We start from the raw sequence: 12,395 nt of genomic DNA, 5'->3' as shown, positions 1-12,395 counted from the left end.
AGATATTATGAACTCGAGCACAGATGCCCCCAAACCACTACACTAGAAGATATTTTTCTGACTACTGCCTTATTCTGACTCCCAACCTCCAGCCCCCAGCCCCCAGCCCCCAAAAAGCCACACAGATTTTTATAGCACTCCTGACACTTGCCTGTCTATAAAAAGACAATGTTGAGTTAGTTGTCATTTATCTTGATTCACACAAGGGACAGAGGATTATTTCTACTCCCAATTCTATCCTTAATGATTGAGCTTTAGATAGAAATGGTAGAAAGGTTTACACCTCTGCGACCTTATCCATCAGAGCTATCAACAGTCAAACCCATATGCTGAAATACTTTTTGTCATGCTGGATAATATGGAATGGGTTACAGCTAACATCCCTTATGCTGACATTAAAGCTAACCTTCTGTACATCCTACATTTAGCAACCCATGTAGCTCATCAAGCTGTAAAGTGTGAATGCAATGCAGTGGATGCTTCTTCTCCAGCAGTCACCACTGGCTCTCTCTTGTGAAGATATGCCCTTACCAGATGTTAAAGTTCAGTAATTAAATCATCCCTTGGATATGGTATTACTAACTGGGAATCTTTCTTCATAGGTTTTCAGAAAGATGGATACAAAAAGACTTACGCAAGGTATAAAAACTTTTTCTTCTCCAGTAGTCAAGTTTCAAATAAATTATCTAGCTAAAAAGGGGCTCTTCTTTTATAAGACACGTAAATCTAGACATCAAAAATTAGGGAAGGGTAAGGTTATAAAGAAATGGCATGAAGACCCCAGAAGAAGGACCAATGGATCACAAGGATCCAGTTAACAAAAACAATTTCTAACTATTGCTTTCCAAATCTCCTTCCCCTCCCTCCAGCCTATCTCCATAGAAACTTATGGGGAAAGAATTCTCTGACTTTCAGTCAAGATATCCATCATAACAGACTATTATGTACTAGAGATCATAAAAAATGGGCTACAAATTCCAATGTGCCTCCTTCCATACTCCTTCAGGAATATTACTGATTCTTAAAACCAATTGCACCTCATTCTTCGAATCCTTTTAAACTTGCTTCATCTCACCTACCCTCCAGGGAATTAGATACTGAAGGTACTGGTGACCCCTCTAGGTCCCCAATGGTCCCCCTGCATGGAAGGCAGACATAGCAGACACTTCAGACCCAGAGCCAGAGGCTTCAGCCGGTGCTCTCCAAGGTGACCTAAGGCTCAACTCCTATTCCACAACTGAATCAGCATAAGGATGACAATGGGGAACTGGCTCAGATGTCATTCACAACTTCCAACCAGGAGAGGTGTGCCTATCTTTTGCAACAACCAACCACATGTGGCTTCCATTGGAAGAACAGCAGCAAAAAGATGAATGTGCAACAGTTAAGACAGTTGAAAACAATGCTAGTGAAAAAAAAATCTCATGGTGCATTTCGGGCTCCCTCTCCTGAACCACTGCCTCCCACTTAGAAAGCAGGTCAGGGTGGCATGGCTCAAGTTACTGACGTTGGCACCGCCTATCAGAGTGGGTGATGCCAGTTGCATCACTAACCATTTCAACAAGCTCATACCATATATTTTCTTCAGTGGGCCATCATAACTGCACAGCAGGCACTCGACATTACTGTGTAAGAGCAATAAATCCTGCTCTCCACTGCATCCCATGCTGGAATCCTGCGCTTCCCAATACTTGAAGTAGCCATGGTCACTCACTCACATCCAAATGAGGAGCAAAATGATAGCCTTGTGCACACAAACGTACATTTATGAACCATGTGTCAACAAAACATAGTTCTTTGGTGCCACTCTACAGGTTTACAACAGGCCATAAGCATGAACACACTGGTCGCCTGCTTCTTGAGCACTGTGACATGTATGTTTGCAAAGCATATTGTGCAATGACAATGGTTCGCAGATGGTGGTGCTAACTAGATTCATCAGCATAATCACTAGGCTTATTGGCTCTTGTTAGCATGATATAAAGCACTGGCACCACTCTATGCAACATTGATCAGTACCATTTAACTGTGAAAGTGAAGAGTATCAGTAAAAAATCTATAGAACTGGAGATTCACAGAGTTAAGGAAGGAATCCTGCCTGAAAAAGGACCTTGGCAAAACCAAGACACATTGTGTTGAATGCCACTGACAGTGAGACATAAGTTTTACAGGTTTAAATGGGAACGAGCGACACCGTCCTCAAATCTCATACATCAGAAACCTCGGGAAAGACGTATCACAAGGAGTATGAGGTTCCAGAGCTACATGTTACAGCATGGCTACAGTATGTAAATGATGAGGAGAAACTGTCTACAGTACTAACTATAGCTGCTAACCAGGTGCATAATAGGAGGAGGCTGAGGCTATGGATACAGAACATAAATGGTGAGGGCGTTTGTGCATAGCATGAACTGCAGCAGGTAAGGTACAACATAAAAGGAAGGGTGAGAGCCACAGAGATGTGCATGCCACAACATATCATACACAGCCACTGTCTAACATCTTTGACTCACAGGAGTACATGTACTGGCCTGGACACCGAGCAAGGCCATGTCTGGACAAGTTCACTAACCAGGAGAATGAAATTCTACTGCAGGCCCTCTACACCCGTGGATGGTCCTTATATGTAAAGGTGCTACAGGCAAGCATTAATGGAGCCAGACATGGCAGGGACTAGTGCTGAATAAAAATGCTGTAGGCAACCCTAACAGGCCTCTGTGAGAGGCATAATGCAGGATTACTGACATGATACTCCAAGTAAAAAAAAAAGGCATGAGACACTGCAAAAGACAGGCCTACCACAGGGGGTGGATCACCAATTCTGAAGAAGCTCACTAAGGTTGAGGAGTTTCTGGTCCCTTCACACCTAGGGTCGTCTTGGATGTGGGAACTAGGCTGGCACCAAACATCTGTTGGGGAAGTACCAGGGTAGTAATGTTTCTTGTAGTGGAGGGGAAGGATTGCTCAAGAACAGCATGCATATCTTTCCTTCTAAGCACCTCTGGTCTACAACTGCAACAGCCTGCATGACAGAGTCTGTCAATGTGTGCTACAGCTGTATTTTAAAGGGGCAGTCCAAGGGGTCATTCTAGAAGGTGTCTGTAATTTGTAAGAAAAACAGAAACAGGGTATGTATACCACAGAGGGTTATAGGGGCATGTGTGAATGGGCAAACAATGTTATTTGTATTCCTGTTTTTCATGGGTTCCAATGGTGAAGGGTCTAGCATAACAGGTCAACACAGGACTGATGTCAGGCAAACCACCATTGCCTGACGAAGGCATCATGCAACTAGGTGTGGTCCGATGACACTGTGGCACCGTCTGCAACATTATTAGGGGGGTCATCCACATCCATCATTACAAAAACCCCTGAGGAGGTTCATATTATGCACACAACCCCTCTAGTGCACAGTAGATATCTTGTACCTGACAGCCTAGCGCACGCACACACCATCCAAAATGCAAACCACCAGTGAAGCATGCATGCTACCTAATATAGTGTACCTGGACCATCGCTACAACTCTCAGCATTAATGAGCAGATGTAGAGGTCACTGATCCAGGTATAACTAGCAGCTATCCATAGAACTGTGGACATGATGGAAGTGCTCCATGGCTTGCAGAATGACATGCACCCACTGCAAAGTGACAGAGTATATGAACGGGAGCATAAAGTGCTGCTGAGCTCATTGATGGCAAATGTTGCCTCCATAAGTGCATCCATGAGACATATTATAACAGCTGTATGGTCTGCCTCCACAAGCCATGCCTTTAGTGGCAATGGGAGAGACTGGATGCATGGAGACCAGCTACAGAGCAAATCAAGACTACACAGACTGTTGTTGAGACAGCATCAATGTCACCTTTAGGAATACAGCCTGCCACCCTGCTTGGGGGCATCATCCTAGTCACGGGTAATGGTGCTTTTGCGACTCAGCACAAGAGTTACCTCGTCATCCTGCACCTGCATATTCTCCTAGTTCTCCTTTTCAATATCACCATCACGCACACCCTCCCACTACTGGTTATGGGAACTGACCAGACTGTGGGCTACAGTGCTCATTAGAATCAGAACACACTACTCCAATTTAAGGTACATGTACACTATTCCATAGTTTTGCACCTTTCCTGCTATGGACTGGAATGAGCTCTTATATGGCAAGCTACAATTGTGGACACCACAACTGGACGCATCATTGCATCTTCATCCCACCACTGAAGGATATGCTCCTTAACAACCACTCAGCTTAAGTGGCTAACATATTCATTTTGCATGACGCTACTCCATACTACAATGTTGCACTCGCCTGTCACTATATTCAAGCAACCTATGCAAGTGACAACTGTGCCCTCCCTGCCCACCACCCTAATTTACAGAATGTGTTTACAGCGAACACTGTCTGGCTGACAATAGTACAGATGCTTTATTGATAAAAGCTACTTTCAGGAAATATGGGGAGTTGCTCTTTCTCCACTATATATGTGGATAAAAGAGAGATCAGGTGTCTCTTCCCATGCTATGGTGCTTTCTCCTGGGGAAAAAAATGTAGTTTCAGTTTCCTGTAAGTGGCTTTCAAAAATTTTTTTTTTTTTTGTTTTTTTGTTTTTTTCAGTCATTTAATAAATAATCATTAATTTGAGTGGGTATGCCGTTTGGTGCACAACATGGTCAGTTCCAGTACTGCCCTGCATAGCCTATGTGGGTTACCGGATGCATAATTTTTTTTCTGTTGTCTATGTCATTGCTCATAGTTGTGGTACAGCTGTGGCTTTTGTTTGCTTATGCTGTAACTGTACTGCACCTACCCAGATACTATTCCTGCATATTTTCTTACTGCCCTTCCATCCAGGCTTTTCTGCACCTGCTACATATGGTATGGAAGGCCCTGCCAAAACATTCATATACTGCTCCATCCGTTTACAAAATGCCATCTTTTGCAGCATGGTACTCAACAAAAATGTTACTGCAAGTGTTGGAACTGCATTGTAATTCCCCTCTTGAGGTATCTGCACATTGGAAGTATCCCTTCAATTGTCAGAACACATGATCCACTATATTTCATATTTCTCCATGAGCTGCATTATAGGGCATTTCTTGTGTGGTCTGCGGGGGGGGGGGGGTCATTAATGAAGGCTATAGGGGACATCGAGAATTATCTGTGACACAAAACATTGTGTGTGTGTACCTACCAACCATGATGATCCTATGGGAAATTCCATAGCAGGAACCTTTATTATAGGTTAGATGTTTACCAAAAGTGTGAACCAAGTGAAATGTCTTGGTAGTTCACAGCAATACTATAAATAATACCCTTGGCATTACAGACCTGAGTAGATTACCCTCCTGGTGATGTATCGCAGACCCTGCAGAGCAGGTGGTGCCTTGATGCAACATGTGTGTAATCTGTGGCTCCTCAGACACTCAGGGAAACAAGCTATGTCATAAAACGCCTGCATTGTACAGATTCTCTTTTCTGTAGTTCATGGAATGAGATGTGTCCCTCCACATACTGAAGCATGCTGTCCAGGAACTAGTTTAAGATTTATGAGGCCATTGCCTGTGATATCCCTAACATACCGCCCCATAAGTCACTAAAAGCTCCCTGTAACAAAGGTAGTTAAGGCTAAACATACCATAGTATCCACAGAAATAGGCGTATCATGCATCCTCTGATTCCACCTGTGGGCGACACAGTTTGACTAGGTCCCTTACACACTCCCTGTCCAGTTGGAAATGGTGCACAATCTGATGGTCTGAACTGGTGGTATATAAGTGTCAGTCTGTATCTCCTCCATTAATGTGGACATCTCTAGGCCTGACACTGTGGGCAGTGGCTCTAACAGCAACTTCTAAAGCATGTTGCCGTGCTACTGATGCTGCTGCCGCTCCTAGCATTACTCCGGTCAGCTATTTCAAAGATGTTCAAAACAGGGGTGTGCAGCATGCCCCTTTTACATGTTTCTGAATCAGTCTATCATTTTGAGTACCTTCATTTGCATAATCTAATCTGTGTGTGACTCATTTGTATAAGGTTCCTCACTTCCATGTCATTATGCATTTATTAACACGAGGAGCTGCATACTGCCCTATTCTGATGGTCACGTAACCAACTGTGATGTGTCCTAATCATCTACATCCAATGTACTGCTGCTGTCCTTGCTAATTTCTGCTGTGCAATACACTATGCCTCTATGAATCTTAGCCCAAGTGAAGCAGCTGGTGCCGGGCTTATTTTGAAGTCTGAGGGTAGTCTTGTCTGTGCAGGTTTCTACTGGCACTTGCTGGCATAATCCAAGATACGGGTAACTCACAAAGCAACAGATGAAACCAATTCCCAAGCAAACAGTGCTGTGCACATCGCTGGAAGAAGTCACATTACTTTAAACCACTGCTATGAAACAAAAAGCATTGCAAGAGGACAATAAAGAAACAAATTACACTTGTGAAATTGTAGGCTCATTCTGTCTGAATTTTATTTATATATTCTTTCAGAAAATACCAAGAACATTGCAAGTTATTACTTTATAGGGAAATACACACTATACAAAAAGTACATTGAAGTTATATATATTTATATAGATAATTATAGATCTCTATAATATAATTTTTATAAACTTTTATTTAAAAATACTCTCAATTGTTTGGTGCTCATGCTAATAAACGGCTAGGCAGGTAAGAGTCAGAGGGTAGTGGCAGTCACATGACAACTCACAAGAGCACTAGGGTGCTGATGGCCATCAAGAACATCAACACACCAAGGAGAAACTACAGTCCAATACATGCCAGACATCATAGTTTTGTAGGTGCCTACAAACCCCCCTATTCTGTGACCCCAAAATATAAAAGACCTGGCACAAATGCTTTATAATTACTTTCCATTTCTTGCGCCCATTTCTTACAAGCAGGGCAATTAGAGTGATACAGGATAGTATGTCCTCTTCTGTCTCCGTCATGTGAAGGCAAAGCTGTCCATTATGCCGTGTTTTACACTGCACCGCGCTGGTAGGACAGGCTGTACGGTCACTATATCCTCAACCTGCTGCTGCTGCTCTGTAAAGTGCTTAAAGAGATGCTCCATATAGAAAGCTAGTGTAAAATTGCAGTCTAGTCTAAAAAATAGTTATGCTTCTGAGGGGAGTAGAGAGCACTCTGACTGCCACTCTCCCTTCACAGGAGGGAACAAAAGTGGCCGAGATCTGAGGTACTGGTGGCGCACTGCACCATTTCTTCTAAGCATACTCAGAATCTTATACTGATGATGATGCTTTATATTTACCAGCTCATATGATCACAGTACCCCCCAATTTTCTTCTCTTCTCTAGTTACTTTAGTTCACATTTACAACATTCAAAAGTGCATGTGGTGCAAGTGTATAAAACTGCACACAAGAGTAGTTTACCCCTGTGGTAAGACTACCATAGCAAAGATAGCAGTCAAGTCACTAAAATTAGCAGCCAAAAGAAAAATACTTTGGGGATATAGGACAGATTTAAATATTAAATGATATAATTAAGCAGATTATTCTGTTGGTGGCATTTTTCTTATTGACTTGCAGCTTGTTTCATTTGGTAATTTTTCCCCTCAGATTATCTCTTAAAATTGTGCAAGTTTTCAAAATCATGAATTGCTACACTCAGTTAACATGAAACTGGCTGCTCCCACATTAGCAAACTCGACATCAAGTTTTCCTGAGGTGTGAGAGAGAGTAATCGTGGCTATCATGGGAAACAGCAGAAGTCCCAAGAACTTAACATTTACATGTTTCCACTTATACCCGTTTCAAGTGCAATACAGTCATTCAGAAACACACCACACTGGGAAGGCTACAAATACAAAGGGAGCCATCATAAAAATGGATAAGTAATACAGCTCGCAAGGAAAATGATGCAACATCTGATAAGTTTGTTATTGCACTGGAGAATTATGAAACTCTTCTAAGTATGTTGAATATATAATAAAAATGTGCCTTTTCATTTTAAGAAAAAAAATTACAATAAATATGGCAGTACATGCACTTATTGTTATTCTCGGTTTCATGTTTCACCACTTAACTTCTTGACAAACACAGAAATTGAAAATTAACCAGTGGTGAAAGTGGACCACTGTGGCCTTACCAGTCTGTTAGCTTGTATTTCAGTACTAGTACAATCAAACATCACAACAAAAATGAAAAGCATATCAGTCAATCAAAGTTAAGGAAAGAAAAAAAATCCAATTTAAAATGAGCATTTGTTTGTTATTACACTATTCTCATTCTGTTTGAATAATCTGGTAAAGCTTGACAGAGAAGAGAATGAAGAATGTCCAATAAATTTAACTATGTTTATATAAACAGCTGCATCTTCCTGGATTGACATGTGCAGAAATAGCTGGTTAAACATGTACCACTCAGCTAAAGAAAGCTACATGTTATGCAAAACTCTCATTTTAAAAATTTATCTTCCTAATGCACATAAAATTACTTTTTCTAAGGGTATAAACTACAATTATTAGCTAAACAGAAACCTTTCCACCTTTTTAAACAAATAACAGTAAAAGTGCAGAACACATTCTCCTTAAAACAGTAAAGATCAGTGCTGTAGAAAGGGTGGGATGAACTAAACAGTGCTGCCAGCCTGTAGTAGTGTGCAGAACCTTAAAGAAGTTTAACAGTTCTACCTATCATGTAATCAAGATCACTTAACGAAAGCTGTCAGTGTTTTTAAATGTACTTTATACACTACATTAAATGAACAATGACAGTTGCGTAGTTTACAAGTGGACTATAAACTTGTAAACTGTCAAATTGTTCTTTTTTTTTTTAAAGGTAGCAAGGTCTGCCTTACCGAAATGTTTGACACTTTGCAAGCTGTCACATGGGGTGGGGGTGGGGTGCTCATGGGTGTATTAGCCAGAAAGGCCAATTCCCTTGCTACAGCATTGGTCAAGATAGATACTACATTTTTTGAATGTTCTGTTCAATCACATGGTTCCTCTGAGCTAATACATACACATATTGTTATGAGAAACAATGCCAACAAGTAAAATATGTAGGTTGCAACCAGAACAATCAATGTAAACAGTGTATAAAGAACTACCTCTGGCATTACTTAAATTAATATTCTGTGCCACAAAGCAGGCAAACTATCTCTACTTACTGGCACATGGGTTTGAAAAATCAATACCTGTAAGCACATTTCTGACTGACAACTACATAATTACTCTTGATAGGTTGCATACAATTAACTATAGTAAGAAGCATTTACATGTAATCCTCTTCACTTCTAAACTCTCCATTATTACAATGGATGTCAGCCTCAGAAATGCTCCATCAGTCCTAGACACACACAATGAATACAGTACTCCACAGAAAAGGTGCTGTAGTCCACCTTCAGGAGAAGAAATAATTAGGAATACACTATATACTACTAAAAAATTCTCCAGTGTATTCTGTGCCCATCTCCAAGTTCAAATATCTGTCAAAGCAATAAAGCTTTTTCAGCACTATCAACAATCTACTGTTCTGAGAAACAATGGCCATTAATTAAAAAAAAACATAGGTGTGAACACACCATAAAGGTTTTCTTAAGGAGGTTTTGCACATTTAAGGCCACAAAAACAAACCACGAGGGACCAATTCACACAAAGTGCAATTCAGAATTAAAAATATGCTAGTCTGTTAATCCACAAATCTTACATTACAGAAAGAAACAAAGAAAAAAGGGGGAGGAGAGGGGTGGGTGCCTAGTACAAAATTAGTAAAGACTACGCAAAGGGGATTGGATTAACTGTGCAAACAGGCAAGGAGAACATGAAGCAAGTGGTCCTAAACAAGACTTCAATTCAAATGCTGCTCAAATGTGGGTTCATAAAGTGCCATGACCAAAACACTTACCCTTCTGGTGGGTCATTCTCTAAAGATATTTTACCAGGACAAGTCCCAGTTAAAATGAGATGACTGCTGCACTCTCAAGCTGGGCTACCCTGATTTTGGCAGGAAATTAAAGAGGAAAAAAAAAAAAAAAGAGGGGAATGCATGGGCACACTAATACAACAGGAAAAGAATCCCACAACATCCTGGATCCAAAAATCTGCAAAATGGCAGTAAGCTCCATAAAAGTCCATGCTTTACTAATTTTTGTGCAGAAATTACTTATGTGGAGGGGGGGGATGCTAATGATGTGAATTAAAACAAAACATGCAACATCATCCTGTATTGTCAGTATGCATGATCATCCCCCTACATTGTCCAACAATCAAGCATTCATCCCCATATTGCCCAACAATGAGACTGAGACTCAAGTCAAGCATACAAAGTGCAAACTGCATTTATGGTTGTGCAGCTAAAATATCCATGGAATGCTGGGATTTATCAATTTGGTGATGCTCAAAAGGAGAGCAACTTCTGAAGACAAGTTGGATTGAAGTGACTGAGTGGACTGAATTAAACCACATGTTTGGATAACAGAAGCAACAGCCCTAATCCATAACTATGGCAACAAAAATCCACTGCTTTCTCTCCTTCTCTCTCTCTCCCCCCTCATACAATCACGACAAAAGGTAAGACTGCATTAACAAAAAAATACACTACACTGCCCAGATGGCAGACATCATTCTGTTTTACCTTTGCTTGAGACATTTACGTCTTGGCACAGACTAGCCAGCTACCTCAGTACAATAGTACATTTTGTTAAATATATATTTATATTTATATACACACAATTCTCAAAATACAAGCACAACCACATATTTGTAATGGGGACCATTTTTGTTGTACAAATGTGTTGCTACAGGTATAAACTGGGTATGAAATGGCATTCTTCTGATGCAGAGAAGCATTTTAAAGTGATAAATCACAAAAGCACTAGTTACACAGCATGTCATTCACTAATAAAGACTGAAGTTCAAATAGTATAAACTGGCATTCCAAGGGTATGCAAAAGTTAATACAAAATGGTCTTTTGCTGGTGTGAACTGGAATTCTAACTGGCAAGAAATTAGTGTCCCAAGGGTAACAAACTGGCTCCGTGCTACTCTTTCTTCTCAAGAATACCTTAAGACAGGTGGCCAGTGGTGTACTCTAACCACCAAGCTATCCACAGATCTGCAAGGGGAGAAGAGCACCATTGGCCCAGCTCACTACTTCAGTAGAGCGAATGTTAGGTGTATGCAAGAAACAATACACATCTGTTTTACAATGGTCCATGTTGTGCCTCATATTTTGACAGGATACTCCGGCAACGCCTCAGCTCTTGCAGCATCTCAGCTACTTCTTGACGCAGTGATGCATTCTCCTTCTCTAGGAAGGCAGCTCGAATGGTAATCTGGTTTTCTTTTAAACGACGAGCATCTCGTGATCGCTTGGCAGCCTCATTGTTCTTGTGACGGCGGTTCCAATACTTTTCATCCTAATATAAACACAGAAATTAGAACTTGTTTAAATAATTAAAGTTTCAGCACTTTATCCTTTGCTATAGCAATTTTAGAACTTAGGAACTGCTTAAAAGAAACAAGCAAAGATGTTAAGTTTGAATTATATGGGAGGGGGAATCTCTTCAAACATGCTCTTAAAGACTACTTGCACTGCCCATGTGGAGTTATGTGATAATTTGTCCACCAATAAACACATCCAACCATTCTGGACTGTATCTCATCACATGACCTATACATCGTTTGCCATCTCTACTGCATCTACTTCTAACTTGTTTTGCCAGTTTTGGTCATTCATCATTGCATTCACCTATGCCTTAACCTTTCAGCCAAGCACTTAAACGTCTTTGAAATATCTGACAGTAGTTCATCTTGAATAACATTCTTGGAGACAAAGCCATGTTGTAGCAAAGTAAGTTTATTTCTGAAAAGGAAAAATCAGCATCTTGAGAATCAAAAAATTGAAACTAAACATGGAGGAAAAATAGCTAGCTTAAATACAAGACACAATCAGCAGTTCCTCACCTTATGCAGTTCTTTTTGAATATTCTCCAGTTACAATTTACATGTCTAAGCAGACTGTTGCATCATCCGATAAACTTATTTTTTTTTCATCTAAATGACAGCTTAGTGTGTGGAAATTTCTCTATTTCTGAACACATTTCTCACACTTTCACATCCTGTAAATTTCCTTATGTTTGAAAAAAAAACTATTCATACATGACAAACCTCTTTTTCTTCATCTGAATGACAGCTCTGTGCATACCACCCTTCTGGAAATGTGTCTGCTTTGAACATGTTTCTCATGTACTCAAATCCAGTAAATTTTCATGGCATAACCATACGTTTATCCCACTTGTCACATATTTTTGTCCACCCCAGTAACTACTCTACTACCTAGGCCAGTACCCTGTTCATACAGAACATGTCATAAAGCAAGGTCATAGCATAACACTGGTCTAGTCATCTGTCCCTACAATGATT

The 12,395-nt window shown here is 40.6% G+C and overlaps 1 protein-coding gene across 1 annotated transcript in view; it reads right to left on the bottom strand.

Annotated features, from left to right (window-relative positions):
* Positions 1-6,447: 6,447 nt before the first annotated feature.
* Positions 6,448-12,395, bottom strand: part of LOC122809742 (hepatic leukemia factor-like) — a 328,254-nt gene continuing 322,306 nt past the window's right edge. Inside the window, exon 4 of the mRNA XM_044081459.1 lies at positions 6,448-11,389. Coding sequence (XP_043937394.1) covers positions 11,174-11,389 — 216 coding nt within the window. The 3' untranslated portion in view covers positions 6,448-11,173. The remainder of the gene's footprint in view (positions 11,390-12,395) is intronic.

Source organism: Protopterus annectens, chromosome 1.part1 (assembly GCF_019279795.1).
Source record: "Protopterus annectens isolate FY-2018-M chromosome 1.part1, PAN1.0, whole genome shotgun sequence".
Classification (NCBI taxonomy): Eukaryota; Metazoa; Chordata; order Ceratodontiformes; family Protopteridae; genus Protopterus; species Protopterus annectens.
This window is presented reverse-complemented; position numbering and strand designations above follow the sequence as displayed.